The 19045-nt window shown below is 47.2% G+C and overlaps 6 protein-coding genes across 6 annotated transcripts; 2 read left to right on the top strand and 4 right to left on the bottom strand.

Annotated features, from left to right (window-relative positions):
* Nucleotides 1–826: 826 nt before the first annotated feature.
* Nucleotides 827–2410, top strand: N7537_010229 (putative MFS transporter; the record flags this gene model as incomplete). The annotated part of the gene is made up of 3 exons (XM_056901283.1): nt 827–1096; nt 1157–1691; nt 1755–2410. 3 exons carry the CDS (start codon nt 827–829, stop codon nt 2408–2410), a joined length of 1461 nt encoding a protein of 486 aa, XP_056749951.1.
* Nucleotides 2411–2603: 193 nt separating this feature from the next.
* On the bottom strand, nt 2604–5038 carry N7537_010228 (uncharacterized protein; the record flags this gene model as incomplete). The annotated part of the gene is made up of 4 exons (XM_056901282.1): nt 2604–3925; nt 3999–4570; nt 4620–4898; nt 4950–5038. The coding sequence occupies 4 exons, from the start codon at nt 5036–5038 to the stop codon at nt 2604–2606; spliced, it is 2262 nt and encodes a 753-aa protein (XP_056749950.1).
* Nucleotides 5039–6655: 1617 nt separating this feature from the next.
* N7537_010227 (uncharacterized protein) lies at nt 6656–8018 on the top strand (the record flags this gene model as incomplete). The annotated part of the gene is made up of 2 exons (XM_056901281.1): nt 6656–7592; nt 7624–8018. 2 exons carry the CDS (start codon nt 6656–6658, stop codon nt 8016–8018), a joined length of 1332 nt encoding a protein of 443 aa, XP_056749949.1.
* Nucleotides 8019–8379: 361 nt separating this feature from the next.
* Nucleotides 8380–9444, bottom strand: zrfA (high-affinity Zn(2+) transporter ZRT1; the record flags this gene model as incomplete). Its single annotated transcript, XM_056901280.1, has 1 exon — nt 8380–9444. One exon carries the CDS (start codon nt 9442–9444, stop codon nt 8380–8382), a length of 1065 nt encoding a protein of 354 aa, XP_056749948.1.
* Nucleotides 9445–11295: 1851 nt separating this feature from the next.
* On the bottom strand, nt 11296–13341 carry N7537_010225 (putative bZIP transcription factor; the record flags this gene model as incomplete). The annotated part of the gene is made up of 2 exons (XM_056901279.1): nt 12476–13341; nt 11296–12421 (listed from the first exon to the last, which is right to left on the bottom strand). Exons 1-2 carry the CDS (start codon nt 13255–13257, stop codon nt 11296–11298), a joined length of 1908 nt encoding a protein of 635 aa, XP_056749947.1. The 5' UTR covers nt 13258–13341.
* Nucleotides 13342–17289: 3948 nt separating this feature from the next.
* On the bottom strand, nt 17290–18846 carry N7537_010224 (CCCH zinc finger protein; the record flags this gene model as incomplete). The annotated part of the gene is made up of 5 exons (XM_056901278.1): nt 17290–17861; nt 17942–17994; nt 18044–18155; nt 18205–18753; nt 18801–18846. The coding sequence occupies 5 exons, from the start codon at nt 18844–18846 to the stop codon at nt 17290–17292; spliced, it is 1332 nt and encodes a 443-aa protein (XP_056749946.1).
* Between the last annotated feature and the right edge of the window lie 199 nt (nt 18847–19045).

Genomic DNA, 19045 nt, shown 5'->3' with positions numbered 1-19045 from the left:
GCAATAAAGAGATACCTGGGTGTATAGAGTCAAAAGTTTATTTTTTTTTTTGGACTTGAGAATGTCAGTAGAAGTCAGAGGACTTTGATTACCAAGGCATGTGTGACTAACTAACTAGTTAGTTAATTAATGTTTTTCTACCATTCTAATCTAAGGCTTTCAGGCATCAACCCTTTCCTAAAAGGGGATTTGAAGCCTCAGCCTTATATCGCTGCGTAAGGCGATCAGCAAACGCCGTTTGAAATAGTTCCCGAGATCTTTATCTGGAAAAGGCTGTCAAATCACCTTCCGGATTTGATTGGTCGGTGAAGTAATTTATAATGCCAAGCCTATTTAAGAGGATCCCGCGGGATTTGTTCGGGCATTTCACGGTCTTTGGACAGTGTTCAAAACGAATATTTGTTTCCACTCAGTATCTATCCTGCATTGAGATTTCGAGCCTGTAATAGTTTAGTCAAATGCTTCTATGGAAAACTTGAGGAAATTATGCTTAGAAAAACAGAGAAGACTGGACCATTCTTTAACTAGAACAGCAAGTACAATAACTATAAAGGACCCACAAGAGCATTTCAACACTCGGTGTTGAAGATTCAGTTTCTCCACATTCATCGAGAAAAAAAACACCTAGAAAGGCGAGAACTTGAAAGATCCCGGTTTGCCCAAAGAATTGAACCAAAGAGCTCCTTTTGATATAGTCCATTACTGCACCGGCCGGACGACATGTTTCTAGTTCGATGAATCCTTGTGATCCTCACCACCCGATCACCTGTCGCTGTGAAAGCCTTTCCTTCTATTAGGATCATCCAATCCGCAAAATTGACAGAAGATGGGGTCGGATGGCATAGAAGTTGAAGTTGAGGTTGAGAAAGAGCCACAGGGGTGTGATTTGCTCATTGATTTCGAACATCGCAATGACTCTCGAATTCCCCAAAACTGGCCGCTTGTCAAGAAAATTCTTGTAGTCGTCATGTTATCCGTGTTCAATCTCATCGGAACAATCAGCAGCAGCATCATGGGCCCTGCGCACACAAAGGTCGCCGAGCAATTTGGGGCTAGCAGAGAGGTAGCGATTTTGTGCACTACCTTGTTTATGGCGGTAGGTGCCAGATTTCCAACTCATTTTTACCTTACTAGTGCTTATCTGACCTCTCCAAAGGGATATATCTTCGGATTTCTCACATTCGGCCCACTTTCAGAAAAGTTCGGCCGCAAATGGCCATTGATTTGTGGCATCGCAGTCTCCTCCTTTCTGGAACTTATGCCTGCGCTTGGTACAAATATACAGACTATTGTTATTGGTCGATTATTTGCTGGGTTTTTTGGAGTCTCTCCAGTAGCCGTTATGGGAGGCATCACAAGCGACTGTTTTACGTTGGCCCACCGCAGTATCGCAATGCCTATCGTGATTTGCTTGTTCTTCTCTGGCCCGACATTTGGACCGATAGTTGGGAGTGCTATTGTCGAATCGTCACTGAGTTGGCGCTGGACCATCTGGGTAATGTTAATCTCAGGGCTAGGAGTTTGCGCTATAGCAACCTTGATCTTTCCAGAGACCTACCCCCCGGCTATACTTCGAAAGGAAGCCCAATTACTACGCAAAAAATATAAAAACCATGCCATTCGCTCAAAACTGGAAAAAGAAAACTCTGGTCTTCATCAATTTGCACGGGTATATCTCATACGGCCTCTTTGTACGTTTTGGTCAATATTCCCTGCTGCGCCTTGTTCGATGCTGATTGTTTCGTTCCCAATAGGGCTCTTGTCTACTCAGCCTATCCTCGCCCTTTTGACCCTATATCAATCCTTTCTCTATGGTGTTCTTTTTCTTTTTTACCAGGCTTATCCCTATTACTTCGGAGAGATCCGTGGTTGGAATACCAGTGTCGACACTCTACCTCTTCTTGGGATAATCAGTGGCGTTTTTATTGGCACTTTGGGGATTATAATTTATAACCAGGTCTACTTCAGACACCACTGCTATGCTTCCGATGGAGTTTTCATCCCAGAAGCTCGGCTACCACCAATGATTTTTGGCGGAGTGCTCATCCCCATTGGAATATTCTGGTTTGCGTGGACAGCACAACCAAACATCCCGTGGCCGAGTCCCCTCTGTGCAAGTCTCTTAATAGGGTGTGGTATGTACTTGGTCTTTATTCAGGGATTTATTTACATTGTGGATTGCTATACGTCAATGGCAAACAGTGCAATGGGAGTCAACGGGTCTCTGCGCAGCATATTCGGGGCTGTATTTCCTCTTTTTGCCACCCAGATGTTTGAGAAGCTTGGTGTCTCCAATGCCACAACAATTCTAGCTGCCGTGACTGTCTGTCTGATCCCAGTGCCTGTATGCTTCTGGTACTGGGGTGATCGAATCCGAGCACGGTCCTCTGCCAAAGTATCATCCGAGTAGAATAGTGTTTCGGGCCTTCAATTTGATTATTCGATGGCTTTCAGCATCGTCAAATGAATTCACGGTGCTCTTTTTGAAATGTTATCTCTTTCACCGTGATGATATACTCCCTCGGCTCCAACGCCTTCTTCGTCTGACCATCTGCTGCATATGCTCCCGAGAGAGATAGTCGTGTGCTTAGTCCAGTGGTGTATTATTCAATATAGCGAAGTTGGCCCCATTTGGATTTCTTTTCGAATAATTCCACCGCCTTTCTCTCATTGCTATGACCTGTGAGACAGGATGCACTCTTTGAGATGAGCTCATACCTCTCATCCATATATTGTCCCTCTGTCTTTCGAAGAAGCTCAAGGGCATGTAATACGTACGTCTTCCTCATCTGTTCGTTGATCTGGCCCTCAGGTGCTAATGCCACCACCATACGCTGCATGACTCTCTTGATTGTCTGGAATGCTTCGCCTTTTTGATCAACCCACAGTAGCGTTGCTAGCTGAACTAGAGGGTTAAGGTCAAGCGTGGTTCCATCATTTCTTTTGGTCACGAATGCATATCCACATAGCGTACTAATCGCAGATTCTGTTTGCGCTTCGGATTCGTACGAGGGCAGGAGAGACCGTGGAATTGCTTTCGGTCCAATGTAACACATGAACTGCAGTATATCAGCGGCGATAGGATCTGAGCTTTTGATCCTTTCAAGTGATGTACGCCATGTCTCAGCAATAGCATTTGGTAATTGTGGGTACCGAGTATCATCTGGAAAGTGCCAATTTGCGAGGGTTTCTTTGTCTTTGTCTGTCCCATGTAGGAGATCAAGGTAACGTGAAATCGGCATATTGGTGAAACCAATGTAGGAGGCTGCCTGTTTGATAGCCAAAGGCAGCCATCTGAGCTCTTCCAGTAGCCTTTCCGTTATCTTTCGGTCGTGGATCAGATCTTTTGACACAAGCTTCTCAAAAAGAGTACTCGCTTCGCCCACTTCCATCTGCGAGATCTCGACTGTATCTCTCTGTGCTGTGAAGCCTTGCGCCACTCGACTGAAACAGGTAGTAAGCAAGAGAGTACCGGTGTCGCTGGCCGGAAAGTGTTTGCACAGCTGACCTGGTACACTGTCGCTTCCGAAAACTAAGTCGAAATCGTCTGCACTGTCGACGACGTATAGCCACGGTCCAGCTTCACTCGAGCTAAGATACCGACGAACTAGCTCCGTGTCGTCTTCGTCCTCCCTAAATCTTTGGATGCCAAGGTCCCTTACAATACCCGTACAGGCCTGCTTGAAGCTAGCTTCACTGAACGCTGGGACCCAAAATATCGAATACTGTGGCAGGTTATTCTTTACCCAGTAGGCAAACTGCAAAGCAACTTGAGTTTTTCCGATACCCCCCAACCCATATAGGGCCATTTTGCGGGTGGTCTTTTGAAGAAAGAGCTTTTGTTGAAGCTTAGCTAGTACGGCCTCACGTCCAGTAAAGCCAGGATTTGCGATAAATGGAATTATTTGATGGACCTTTGGCTGGTCTAGAGCCGAGTCAGCTATTTGAAGGAAGGTCGACTGTTAGGATCTTCGTAAACTGAAGAGAATTCGGCTTACTCTGCTCACTCCCTGCGGTAAATATCTTCACAAATTTGTCGATTGCCCTTGACTTCTGCGAGAGATAATTGTTTGTGTGTGCAGAGATCGTGCTGTCCAGATCCGGATCCTGATCCCAATCCGACGAAGTGATATTCTCTAGACCACGTTCCACATTGAATCGAAAATACTGACCGCTATCGCCATATTCATCTTCCAAGATCGCAGCTACCTCATTGGAGGACGTAGCCATCTTCTGTAGTGCCTCGATAATTGATGGGCGCGTATTGTTCATCTCCACCACGCTCCTAAGACCGGTTCCAACACTGAGAATCTGCAGGTCGCTACGTCCAGGGAACGCGTTCCTAGCTTCGGCAATAAGCTTGTCGCATGGGTTGTTATACCCAAACCCAGCATCAATGTACTCGATCCCTTCTCTACCAAGTTTGATTGGCTTGAAAAAGGTGGGCGCAGCCGAGGTAGCCCGGGCCACTTCCCAGATAGTACAATCCTTCAACGAAGTTGATTTGTCGTATGTCCGGAAGAGCGTAGGTCCAGCGTCGATATTGTCCTTTGTGAGAGCAAGAACAACTCTATTGATTGTCAATACTAATCCAAACTCTGTATTGAAGAGCCACTCACGTTTTTGTGCACTCCTGCTCGCGGAAGAGGAGATCAGAATGTTCGCACGGTGTAGAGTGGCCATTGCGCCGATGATTCACACATTCTCCGTCCGTGCAGAACTCTCTGACCATCTCTTTAATGGCCTCTTTAAATATTTGGGCAGATAAAGCCCCATTGGATCGTGCGGGGATAATAGCGTTTCGTTTGGGAATAAAAACACGCTTCGCAACTGTTCTGTACGCTCGGATGCATTCATCCACGGTCATTCCCAGCCGACCGAGCATAATAGCGATGACTCTGGTAGGATATTAGCAAATTAAATCTTATACATAGGTCATATATACGCACCCTCCAGTATTCGTACCCCCTATCAAGTCAAAATGCTCACACGGGCGTGGAACATGGTCAAGGTGTTGAACATCGCGGATCCTTTCCATGATTCTTTCTAATATCAATAGACTCGAGATTCCCCGAACTCCACCACCGTCTGGGTCATGTGAGTAACCCATTTACTACCCAGAGGGAATAAGAGCACCAACCAAGTGAGAGGATTCTCAGTGGCCCAGAAGTCCTTGCGTGCATTGTGAGTTCCATGCCTGCTCAAAATCTTTTTAAATGCGTGGTGTCTGTGCTGGTAATCCCTGAATAACAACAGGCTTATTAATTGAAAAATCTATGAGTACTAGTAGGTCTGTTAAGAAAATAATTTCGCGTATTTATATAGCAGAAGGGGTGTTCGACGGTTAAGCGCCAGCTCAATCCGCCCCCGCTCCGAAACCTCTACCACGCAGACGAAACATGTTAACGCTGTTGACTAACTCCTTGAGGCTGGTCTAGTTTTATTATTAGGTCGCAGAGAGTAATCTATGGGTTTCAAGCTTATGCAATCCAAGGCAATGAAAGCATTACCCAGCACATCGCGGCGCTACGATCTAGTGGAAGCAAGCGGGGAAATTATGGTCAAGGATAAATTTCAAGTGTCCTCTCCCCCCCCCCCCCCCCCCAACTGGCTTGAAAGTGGGAAGGGGCTCTTGGTCACATTCAATGGTAACAATCTCCAGCTGAATACTGCTGACGCGTATCTTGTTGATGTGAGTTCTATCTCAAATCCTCTATAGATATCCACAATTCTTTGTTTCCTCGTCCAAACTTACGTGTTTCTACTATAGTGCCACTACATACGTGGGTCGCTTGTATGGGAAAGGTCATAGTCAACCGTTTGTTCTTCATATCGTCGCTGGCTAACTTGCTTTTGTGGTCGTGATATGAGGTGGTTAAATTCAAGGTTCTTTTGTTCATAATATGAAATTCTCGTTCCAGTGGGTCCTTTTTTCAATAGCTGTACTTAACTATGCTTATATGGAATAGTAGATCAACTAGCTAGCCTAGTAGTCGGTCTCTAAGAAAAAGAAATAATCTAATAAGAAATACCGACTATAACTACATGCTACATACATCCACTAACCGCATATTAATATTACTATTACCTAGGCTTTCTATTCTTATCTCGTTATACTTAGTCCAATCGGTTCCCGTAGTAACCGCCGTAAGCCATAATCCCGATTCGCTATAAGGTGTCTTAGTACCTGTATATACTATCGTACTCAAAACCAAATGGCTTTAAATTCCTTTCTGTTGGCTGTAAGTGTCCGCACTTAGCGCCAGAAATTGCAACCATAGTAAAAGTCGCAAACAGATACCCCTGTAGTTTTAGATACACATGCATGCATTAGGTTAGTTGGTAAACAGCCTGACAGCCGTATCGTGTCACATTATGTACATTTGTTTAACATGCATAAATAAGCACTTTCAGCAACCAATGGGTGATTGCACAGTACCGTAAATCTCAGACACCCAAAGGGTCGGGTAGACATCTAGCAATGTAGCCTAGTCCACCCTCAGACTCCCTTCCTGTCCTTCATAACCGCCAGTTTCTATCCTGTCCCATGGCCAAGGCGGTCCTCCTCCTATAGAAATTTTATATATATAGTTAATCTCTTTCTCTTCTATCCTACAATGGAACCCCCCATTTCTACCTCCATTTGATAACCACAATGAATCAACCAACTCATATTATCGATTCAGACGGTGAAGTGATCATCATATTGCGCAATGCAAACTCTCCTTTTGCACCAGGGATTGCAGATACGATGACTGGCATGGCCCTTCCAGAATCCGGTCACTGTGTCCAAAGTCCTGCTGAAGTGATTGAACCCTCGCCTGAAGTGTTTGAACCCCAGCCTGAAGTGTTTGAAGCCCCGCAACCCCGTCCGAGGAGGCTGAAGACAAAGTACAAAAAGAAAAAGAAATCGGGCACCATTCAGACCCCTCCTGAAGCAGCATCAGCTCCATCTCCTGAACCAACACCGATGGAAGACCCTGCTGCCGAAGAGCCTGTTCCTGAACCAGCTGCATCTCCCGAACCAGCACCTATGGAAAACCCTGTTCCCGAACAGCATGTTGCCGAACAGTCCGTTATCGAAGATCATGCTGTCGAGGAAATATGCGAACCGCTTGATGAGAGTTGTTTCTACATTCAAGTCTCCGCGAAGCATTTGATATTCGCAACTCCAGTATTCAAAAGAATACTCACCGGTGGTTGGAAAGAAAGCATTACCTATCTTCGAAAAGGCTCAGTTGAAATTACTGCAGAGGGCTGGGACATCGAAGCGCTCTTGTGTGTGCTTCATGCTATTCATGGTAAATACTACGACGTACCACGAAAGCTCACCCTTGAGATGCTTGCCAAAGTTGCTGCCATAGCGGATTACTATGAATGCAGGGAATCTGTGTACCCCATGGCAGAAACCTGGCTCAACAGTCTGGAGGAAAGGGTTCCTAGGACATATTCTCGGGATTTGATATTGTGGTTGTGGGTTTCCTGGTTTTTCCAGCTCCCCTCCCAATTCAAAGAATCAACATCAGTTGTCATGTCATGCAGTGAGAATGTGATTAGTGGTTGGGTACTTCCTATCTCTGATAAAGTCATCGGTAAAGTCAAACAAACTCTGGAGATGTTTAGTATCTAATGGAATCTCAGGGTTAATGAACGAATCGAGAGAGAAGGCTATCAATAGCTTGGTTCTTTTCCTTCATGAAACACTGGAGGCCCTCCTGAGCCGCACTCGAGGCTGTAGCTTTGAATGCAGCTCAATGATGTATGGAGCTCTTGCGATGCATATGGAGTCAATTCATCTTCTTTCGTCGAAGCCTGCAGTTCCTTTTCCGAATTTGAAATACAATGATCTCAGGCAGAAGGTATTGTCATTCAAATCACCACAATGGTGTGGTTGGTCCCGGGTATTTTCAAATTTTACAGAAACACACAGATGTTACGACTCCTCCTTCAAATCTCTATTTGCGAACTTGAGTGACTGTATTGAAGGTTTGGACCTGGATAGCCTTGATTCCCTGTAGGTAAAGGTGAACCTAGCTTTCCAATTCAAGAAGATATTTGAACCGCAAAGACCGTGGTAAAAAGGTTACTTTTTTGGCGTACGCAAGTAAGATAGATCGATTGAATAATATGATATTATACATATTATACATACCAAGACTCTTATGCCTCCTAGAGTAAGCATTCGCATAATTGTTTATTCTACTTGCGAAGAAGAAAACAGAAAACAGAAACATATCACAAAACCAGCCCACCTTGGGTATCATTTGTCTCGAAACTCAATTACACTACCAATTATAACCCATCTATATTCAATATCACAGTTCACACATTTTTCACCAAAGACACACACCATCTTCAGATCTTCAACTCGACTTTTGTTTAAGCCCACTTTCCAAGCAGAGCCATGATACCAGCACCAAGAAGCATAGTCACCACCATAAAGGCCAAGCGCCTGTTGTCCTGGGTGCGGTGAGGATCAAACAGGAAATCACGAGCAAGCAACTCAACGAGGCCAGTGTACACTAAGATTCCAGCGGAGATGGAGTCCAGCACACCGGAGACAACATTGGCAGTAAAGGATCCAGGGTTGTAAGTCGTGCGCAGACCAAGACCAATAGCAATGGAAATCGGGGTCGTGAGGCCGTAAGCGGAACACAAGAACCAAGGAAGCCAGCTCCCCTTCTTGAATGGGATACTGGACATGCGGGCTCCAATACCAAGTCCCTCGAAGGACTGGTGGAAGACAAGAACAGGGTAGAGGGTAGCAAACTCATCACCGGCGACACCAAGGTTGAGGCCAATAATGACGGAGTGGAAGATAACACCGAACTCCAAAATCAGCAGCGCCGCAAGCTGCTGCTTAACCGAGCGTTCGATCGCCAGCTCGCTAGTCTGCGACTCAACCTCCCCGACTTGCTTGACTTGCTTGTCATCTGCGCGGCGAGCCGAAGCGTGCGAGTCAACACGGCGCGCTTCACCTCCAGTCGACATCATGGGCTCTGGGTCTTCCCGACAGACACCGTACTTGATTTCGACCCAGCGCTCGGCACCGAAGTCCATGAGGAAAACTCCCATCAGTGAGGTCAATACAATTGCCGGACACCATGAGTAATCTGCCCAGTGACCTGTCATTCCGACACACGTGTTGGGGCCGATTTCGCCGTATGCGGGATCGAGAAGGTGGATGAAGGCTGTTGCGATAATCACACCGGCACCGAAGTACTTGGCGAAGAGGTAGACGTAGATTGGGATTCGCAGACGTGGTACGCGTTGGGCTAGCACGGGGAAGAAGGTTGCTGCGGAAGAGACGATCATGATCACGAAGATGGCGGAGACGCGCGCGCCTAGTTGGCCATTGTATTCATTACTCCCCGCATTTATGTAGCAAACAATATCAGTTGCGTCGGCTGTGTCCAGGTCGACATTATGAGGATCAAAAGACATCTTGGCAGGTTGTTTTGGTAGATCGTGCGCCGAGGGTAGAAGGGAGAAGCCCAAATAAAAGCTCGAAGAGGGAGATTAAACACGGCGATCGTATCCTAGGGATATTACAGGAATTGTCTGACTGTTTTATATCTGAGAAAAAGACTCTTAGGCTTGATCGAGGCCTCCGTTGTACTGAGGACCTTGGGAGGTTGCAGTACGGGTTGTGTTTGTTAGTTTGGTGATTAGCTTGTATTTTCCAGGGCTGGTTACGTTATTGACTAGGGTATTTGAATCAACTTAGAACTTCTAGGACCGTTACAATATCTAATTGGTGTTCAGAATCCCTGATCTGGGTGGTGTGCTGCTATTATACTACCATTGTACTCGGAACTTAGGGTTCCCCCTGCCCCTTGCCGGATATCAAATGCCCAGACGGGATCAAACATCAGCCCTACACACGTTGTTACAGAACCAAGACTCGGATAATTCCTTGTCAAAGCTTGGGGCGATGTAAGCATTCGACGCAAGTCTTGTCAGTGGGCCAAATCTCGTGGTGGTGATTGGGTATTAGTATCATGATTTTCCCCCAAGGTCCCTGAACATAGATTACGCGTGGATCAAACCCCGGCATCCCAGTCTTTTTACGAGGAGATACTACTCGAAATGGCAGTTTCTGCGTAGTGGCTTGAACTTATGTGTCATTCCATGGTCGCATGGGTACATTTAGAGGCATGAATAGTGTGTAATATGAATATGGTGGGCGGACGTCTCCGATTTACATGGATACTTTCATCGCCAAACGCGGAAAGGATGCACTGAGTCGGCAGGAGCCGACCCAATAATGATCAAATAATATAAATTACCTCGCAAGAGCAGTTCATGTCACCTAATGAGACATCACATTGTCATCTCTTCATCACGGAGGTTAACGTTGCAGCCGCCTATTTGGGGGTTCAGCAGAAAATCACTCAGGCTAAGACAACGTTGCGAGTCATGTGTGGAGTCTAGACTTGAACTTCCAAGAATAAGGGCTGAGGACTAAAAGAAGACATTTGGAAACACGAAAAAGCAAGTTCATCCAGCCCGAAAATACTAGACCATGCCATCCCATTTCCATCCCCGATGTCCGAGACTATCCCAGCTCAGATCGCTAAATAAAGTAACATAAAACATAGGTCATAAAACAAGCCATAACAAGCACAGTTGAATGCAATCGCCACATGCAAGGTTTCTTCATAACTCGTTTCGTTTCTCGTATCCTATGCCAAGATCTCATCCCAGCTTGCAGAGAGGATCCCCAGTCTGTACACATAAACACATAATTCAGGTTCCCACACTGTCGTTCGTATAATATAGTTCCCCTCCCATCAGTCAAAACAAGAAACAGAAACACGCTCCGAAGCCAAACGCTAAAATTATCACATCGCTAAACAAAAGCCCCCTGTGCCCGAGTGAACCTGACCCTGAGACTGAACTCGAAAAAACACATTGAAAAAGGTACACAAACAGAGAAGAATATAAAGTGTTGCGTGATCTATCGTTGCACGCTAGTATTTCAAGAGCCATTGCTAGCCCGTATTTTTCAAGAAGAAAAAGAAGGAGAAAAAAAGGGCTAGATCAAGCAACAGTCCCATGCAGGATGTTGCAAGAAATGCAAGAAAAGTAGAAGAGAAAGGTGCCAAATCAAGCAACAATCCCAAAGAGGATGTCGCAAGAATTGCAAGGAAGGTAGAAGAGAAATGGGCTAGATCAAGCGACTATCACAGGCAGGACATCGCAAGAAATGCAAGAACGGTAGAAGAAAAGAATCAAAAAAAAATAAAATACGGGTGTGTCGAAAACCGCAAGCCTAATCCCGAAAGGAAACCCTCAAGGGTGGAAAACACCTTCTTCCTTAACAGGGGTATCATAACCATGACCCTGCACCATACGGCGGAAGTCCCGAACAACCTTTTCAGGCACTCGGTCCCACATCAATGATCTGGAATACACATCGGAAGACAAAGCGGAGTGCATACGACTCTGCTGCGCGGCGGTATCCCGCATCACAGCAAACGCCTGCTGCAGAGTAGATGGCTGCTGTGGCTTGAAGTCCCCGCTATCATCCTCGAACGTGGTCAAGGAGTTATACTGGTCCGCGTTCATTGAGAACACCTGTTCGCGCTCCTGCTCCTCTGTCGGCATGACGAGCGTGTTATGCATCTGGTCTAGATTCGAGGGCACGGATTGCACAGAGCTCATCTGCGCCATTTCCATACCGCTAATAGTTGCCGGCACAGGTCCGGTTGCTGTCGCGTGATTGATGGAGTGGGGATGGGTTAGCTCATGACCAGGTGACGAGGCTAGCACGGCTTTCAGCACGTTGGCTGACTCGGCCCGGTACTCTTCAGAGAGTTGGGGCAGCGAGCGGCCCGGTAGGGAGGTACTCTTCGAGGCGAAGAAGGCACCGACAAGCAGGAACATGTAGAAAGCGTTCCAGCTGATCGGCAGGTCAGATCCGTTGCTGGATTTCTCCGGGACCTTAACCTGCTGGCTAACCTGAGGACGGGAGGCTTGAACATATTCCGGTTGCAAGGGGGGTCCAGTGACCATTGAGAAGTCGTCCCATGAGGGGTTTTCCATGGTGGGGTTCTCAAAGCCGGTGAAGTCGCCAGGCAGGTTTTCTTGAGCGGGCTTGACACCGCGCTCCAGCTGCTTGATGATCTCATCCTGCATGCTGTTCCTCTTCAACAGATTGGCGGTCTCCCGCGTGTGTCTGAGGGTAGCTTCATCCTTCTCCATGTCCTGGCGTTGGATGTGCTCGGTCAACTGCCTATGGTAGGCAGTCAACTGGTGATTCTCATACTCCAGGGTTTTCATGGCCCGTTGCATGTTCTGGTTATTTTCCTCCAGTTGCGCGAGCTTTGCTGCCTGTTGCGCGACAATCTCATCCTTTTGCTTGAGCTTTTCTATATTACCCTCGGCTTCCTTCTTCTTACGCTGACGAGATTGCAGACTATTGAAATAAGGTTAGCATTAAATTCAACTCAACGTGTGAATCTCCACTTACGCTGCATCCCGATTCCGCAGCAGTCGTTTGTTTGCCTTGAGTTCCTTTTTCTTCTCTTCATCCGTGCACTCCCGGATGGCCTCGTCGATATTGGCCAAGCTCAGTTCGGGGGAGATTTCAATTCGGGAATTTCTCTTCCGAATCCCATCTCCCCGCCTCAACGGCAATGCAATCCGGTAATTCGGGCTCTTCCTCGAGTGCATCTCTGCTTCAGCGAGGTCCATCGGCGCCGGCATCCAACCCTGGCTTGATTGCGGTGACATGGCGACACTGCCAGGAGTCGCAAATGCCATACCTCCACGGTACGACATGGGGTTCATGGGCATAGCACCGACGGGTCCAACCGCACCACCAGAGAAAGGAGTGATGGCACTCTGATCTCCATTGGTAGGATACTGGTCATAGCCCACGGTCGGGGTACATGAGCCTGAATCGGTGCGCGGCATGGGCCACGATCCCTGCGTGTAGGAAACCGACTGCGGGCCGTCGACGGGCATGAATGGGGCACCAGTTGAGTTCAGCATAGCGTGTCCGATTTGCGAATGCGAATTTGACTGCGACTGGCTGGAGCTGGTATTTGAGTAGTTTGACCAGACGGAATCCCGATGTGAGTAGGCATCTGGGGCGTCGTAGGAGGCGCGGCGATTGTCGGGATGGTCTTCAGAATTTGGGTCCAGGATCTTATCGTCCAACACGCTCATCTCGTCGTCTTCCGGTGTCACGTCTAACGTCGATGGTGATTGTTGGTAGAATTCAGACGACTGGAAATATTGTGCCATCATGAAGAGGCGGTGTGTGTGTGTGTGTGTAAAAGAGAGGGGTGGGGCGGGGGGAAGAAGATGATTTATAGAGAAATTGGTATAGAAGAATAAATCACCAAAGAGGGAAATGAGTAGGTAGAAAGTGTAGAAATGAATATGAAGATGACGATATAAATTGTGAAGAGGGGGGAAATATGCTGTGATCTAGTCCCGGGGGGGGAAGCAGGCTATGTATGAGCAGACGCAGTCCTCGTGCGGTTGACATCGTACCCACAGGTACCGAGTACCGATGTGGGTGATGGAGAATAGGCTGTCGATCAAGTACCCAGTACTCATCCAGCGGTCTGCGCGGGAGTGTTAGAGTGGCCCCCGGGACAGCATCTCCGTTATTGGCTGCATTGTTTTGCTTGGGCAGACCTGCATCTGTTGATGTTTGATTATTTTAGTTGGTACTTTGGTTATTTCGGCTTGAATTTTCTATTTGGGCTTTTATTTCATTTTCGATTTTATTGGGAGACTTTTTTCTCTCTGTTTTAGTTTTGGTTTTAGAATCCAGTCCCGATGGTAATACTGGCAGTTATTTACTTGTTTACAGGTACAGAGTAATAACTGGTTATGCAACATTAATACAGAGTGTGTACACTAATATTCTATACAGCATTGCCCTTTTCCTCCCCTGTATAATGCATTCGGTAAACCGGAAGCCATCACCAAAAAATTCTCAAGTGGGGGAAATCAGACGCTGTGCTTATCGATAAACGATAGCCTATCGATCGATCCTCGTTCCGCCGGGTTGAGACATCCCTGTCGTGGGGAGTATATGGTCTGTGCTATACCTTATTCACGGCGCTTAGGTAGAATACTAGTTGCTACTTAGAACTTGACCTGCACGTCTACTTAACGCAAGTGTTTTTAAGTATTTTTCCGTACCTTTCATGTACTAAACTCATCACCCGTGAATGGTCAGATGTCCAGTCTAGATGTCATCCTCCTTTCTATCCGCCGCTAATAGCCAATCATTCCCGAGTCAGTGTGACGATCCCTTTGGGCTGCGATCCATGGCAGCTTAATTTTTTGCTTTTTCTCTTTGTTTTCTTCCTTATTTTGGGATTCGTTATTATTCCCTTCCTCCGTATGGGTTTGGATACTTTTTCTATAGAATCAATCTCTGGTACGGGCTCGGCCCGCGGATCCACTGTTGGGCCGACCATGGATGAAAAAAGGAAGTTCAAAAAAAAAAGCAAAGCACAGATGCTATGCACTGATCACTCGTCCCATCCAGATGACGACCTCACCCCTCCAAAATCAAAATCCCCATATGGAACTACCCTGGAGGGTAAGGCTCCGCCTAGAGCGAGAGCTTGGGTCGAATATCCCACCCGCCTGATCTTGTTAATCTTGCCGTGATCTACTTGCAGCTCTCTCTGCAGCTTCCATATGGCTGCAGCAGCCATCTTTCCAATTCTTACAGGCTCACAGACCACATTTAATTAGTGATCGACTATGCGGAGTGCAGGGGACATGATGCCATCGTATTTGACGGGTGCCTTCCGACTTGTATCAGCGCCGCGGGGTGAACCCCCCCAATCTACCACCATATTACCCCAATATACCGGAATTTCCAAATTATACCAGCATTAAATTTGGGCTGATATTTTTTTTTTTTTTTTTTATTTTCTTTTTCCCCCATAGCTCAATCAGATTAGCCCCATATCGAGCCTTGTTCCTGTCAGTTCATCTCGAGAATTTCCCGGGGGCACAAACCCCCTCGGCGGCAGCCGTTGAGTCTGTTCGCAGTCTATACTTAGTACACAGCACGGAGCCTGTGATAATGATAGGCCTGTCACCTGGGCGGCAAGTCCGCGGTGGGCAAGTTAGCCCGGATAAGATCTGGCGGTGAAAAAGCCGAGTCTGTCCAATGGAGATCCAGTCTGCCATCGGTCACCCCGTTCACGGGTTCATTGCTATATTAGTCATAGACAGACAATTATTTTCAGTGCAAGGTCCCCAATGGCATTTGTTGTTTATGCTCGCTAAGTACGCTACTATAACATACATTACGGCCATCTGAGGAGCTGAGACCAGTGCCATGGTAGTTCCGTTATGTGCAAACTGATGTATGCAGCAGCTCATACTTTCCCCGGTGCGAGAGACTAACACATTTGCCCTTCCTGCGGTGAAGCTGAAACCGCTGTTTGGACATGACTCAGAATGAAACTGGTGATCTACCTTCTTTGCACAAGCTAGAAGGCCATGGCAGGTCCACCGCTCCACTTCCAATCTAACATTCATGTAGCCAATGGTCCACTTCTTGCAAAGCTCCATACACCTTCAATACACCGTACGCTGTATGTGCCCAAGGGTCTCTAAAACATACCCCCGGCTCAAGCTAAGCCGCATATGATCTCAAAGCCTCACTTTCAACCTGTACCTGCCTGATATGCCGTGCACCGGTACATTGGGCATATCATATGGGGGCAACCCAGTGCGTAGGATTGGATACGACTAGGCCACTAGATACTCACTAATGGGCTCCTGGGATGCTCCACATGCCGGATTAGGAATTCGTTGACGTTTTTCGTGTCTGTAGTCTGCCTATCGGGGAAGAACACTTGATCTCTATGCCGAGGACCTTTGTTCACCGTTTTAATGACTCATTTTCTGTAGCAAGGCGAGATATGGATGAGAGGATTTGGGAGTTTCTGTCGCTTGCTGCGGTTATGGTTAGCTAACACGTCGTCGAAATGAGTTGACCACAGGTGGACCAACGACCTACGATGATCGCAATTTTGGGGCAAAGACATTATTATTCAGTATCTCAGGCAGACTTAGTCACCATCTCGTTCTATTGCTGCTCTCGTCCGATAGACCGTCTTTCTCTGCTACTATTCTGGTCTGAGGGATTCATATGCTTTTGTCCGATGACGTTCGTGGTCTTGGTTTGAGTAGACTATCTGTCCTGCGCTAAAGCCCAACAGATGGTTCCGACGTAGTACAATGATTAATCTCACGGTACTAGAAGACTAAGAGCCAAAACCAACACAAGATAGTGTTGATAGACAAGGATCGATATGTGGCTGGCGTAGCCGCGGACGCTTTCAAGTGATAGTGATATATAGTTCGCAGGATTGTCACGAGCCTAGAATTATTCCAACTATTTACCATCAACGATAGATCACTTGATTCCTAAGTAGTTACGTACTATTCATTCTGATTAGACCTAGCCTCTGTTGCGCGTTTACACAAGTGCTTGACTTCATTCGGTATCACTCTCTCGACTTGCCCAATAGAAGCAGTGGCGTTGATCACGATGCTACATGTAAATATTTTAAACTTGAACTCGACTATTGTCCATGGCTCTACTCCGCACTTTGATATTTGAGGTCCGAACTCGAATCGTTGCTGCCTATATCACTAGGTGCTATCTGATATACCCCTCCACCTCTATACTTGGCAATCTCAGGGTACTAACATAGCAGCCACATGGTCAAAACATGTATACACTACAATTATTAACAAGTAAATAAAGACATTCTAGGCCCTAGCTATGCCTTGCTCGGCCTGCTTCCAATATTGCCTCTGTGGCGTCAGCAGGTTCCACGGGCTGGGGGTTATCCTTGTAGGTCTCGGAAGGATATCCTAGGGTGCGGATTTCAATATTGCACTCCCTATAGCACCAGTCCGTTTATCTTTCAAAAATCATGCAATAGTGAGGCTTATACATTCCTCTACGGTCACACAATTTTCATACTTCTGTCACCAGTCAGCAGGACATAGACCCTGCAGTTGTTTCAATCATTGTCACATGGCTCGGCATGGTTGGTTGCCGAAGTATATCCAACATGTCGACATGTGCAACTGTGATTAACAAATGTAGAAGTTCAGAAACAAATATACGTGCAGAAAGAAACTTCAAGTGAGATATTCAATTTCTTTTTTTTTTCAATTCCTTTTCAACTGAATGCTATCGACATCTTTTCGGGGTATGGGCAAAGCAAACGAAAAGCAAGAAAGGCAACTATCCAATCGACTACAGATGGCAGGATTTAGGATTTAGAAGCGGATAAAGTCTTGCTGCTGTGACATCTCGCCGCTATCCACGCCTTCGATCAGTTCTTCGGGGGTTTCATCGAACGCATCCGAATCAACGTCGTCCGAATCAATCGCGTCATAGTTCTCTTCCTCGCTAGACGGGTCAGAGTCATCCTCACCCAAATCAGCTTTACTAGCAGCTGCTGCAGCAGCCTTACGGATCTGTCCGGCGCGGTCGACGTGCGGCAGCTGGCAGCGCTTCTTGTGGCAGGTGCCGGTGTTGGCATAGTCCGGGCACTCGTGAACGTGCTTCTCTTCGCACGCGTCGCCCTTCTCGCAGTATCCTAGTGTTGCAAAAGCGCGGCAGACTGGGGCACCAGGTGTCACGCGGACGTGGGCGTAGCGACATTCCGGGTTGGCGCAGCGTCCTCTAAGGAAATGCATACAGGTAGGGGAGCGATGGGGCGAGGGCTCATGGGATAGATCACAGCTACTACCTGCGGCACATTGGCCTGTCTGGAGGAAGTCCTTGCACATAGCGACCTTACTGGGGTCGTGGACGAATTGGCAGGTAGGGCCTTTGTAGCATGTGCCTGGAGAGACAGACAAGTTAGTTTCTGGACATGCTAATAGTGTGGAACATAGCAGTATGGCCCGTCGGAAAACAAAATACCGGTTGTTGTAAATCTTTTGCAAAGCTCATCGCGTTTCTTAACGGTGTGATTCCTATGGCAAGGTCAGTATAAAGGTAGCCATCGCTAAAACAAAACCTTACTTCTTCATAGCCACAGCACCGAGACGGTGAAGGTTTCCGTTTTTGCTTCGCACAAAGGACACATCGGCCACTGTGACGCGCTTGGGGGTATTGTTGGCAGTACTGGGGTCATCTATGAAGGGTAAGCAAATTCGACGTAAAGAGCGAAGAAAAATACGCACTCGAAATACGAATCAGTTTGCTTCCGCCATTTGCAACCCTGAAAGCAACATCATTGACAAGAATCTGATGGCCTGTTGCAGGACTTGCAGTGGTGGAGACCATCGCATTGGCACCTGGACCCTGTGCGTATCGAAGTACTTTCGCTTTTTCGTACTCCGTTTTTTTCTGTTCTCTAAGCTTGCGCGTGCGCTCCATATCCTTTGTTCTGTCCTGTGTTTTCCGATCGTAAACGGCAGGGTTGATCAGCTGCATGTGGCGATCGTGCTTTACAACCCAACCATTGCCAGTCGAAGATGGTGTCGAAACCGCTGCACTCTCATTGCCACTTATCGGGCCGGGGGAGGAGTTTGTACTAGGGTTTGAGCCGGCGCCCGCGGTGTTCAAAACAAGCGTACGGTGCCGGTGAGGAGCAGCTGCTCCTCGACGTCCTCGGCCGCGTCCTCGGTAGTATGGGGCCCATCCTGGGTGGGAAGGGGTGTGGCGAGACACGTATTGAGACTGATGATTAGCCGGTTGAGTTTCTTTCGTCTTGTGGCGGTTGATTTGGCCTTTTCAGGTTAGCTTTGTGTCGAAAGTGAGCTGATATTGAGCGCACCTGCAAGCTGGCCGATCTTGGCCAGGAGATCGTCATTTTCGCTCATGGTGACTGTCAGAAGCTAAATAAGGTAAGTGGATAGCAGATACAGAGCTCTGAGTCTTTTTCAGACTAAGATCAAAAACTGGGGGGTATTTTAGAAAAAAGTCCTGAGCCGGTGATGCGGAGGAAGCAGCAAAGACGCGCCCATTTAGCGCTGGTGTGATCCGAAGAGGTAGGTGGTTTGCAGTGTTTGCATACATATC

Source organism: Penicillium hordei (genome assembly GCF_028827395.1).
Source record: "Penicillium hordei strain IBT 12815 chromosome Unknown utg000005l_segment0_segment0, whole genome shotgun sequence".
In the NCBI taxonomy this organism is placed as follows: domain Eukaryota; kingdom Fungi; phylum Ascomycota; class Eurotiomycetes; order Eurotiales; family Aspergillaceae; genus Penicillium; species Penicillium hordei.
Note: the sequence above shows the minus strand (reverse complement) of the source record. Positions and strands in the feature narration are given on the sequence as shown.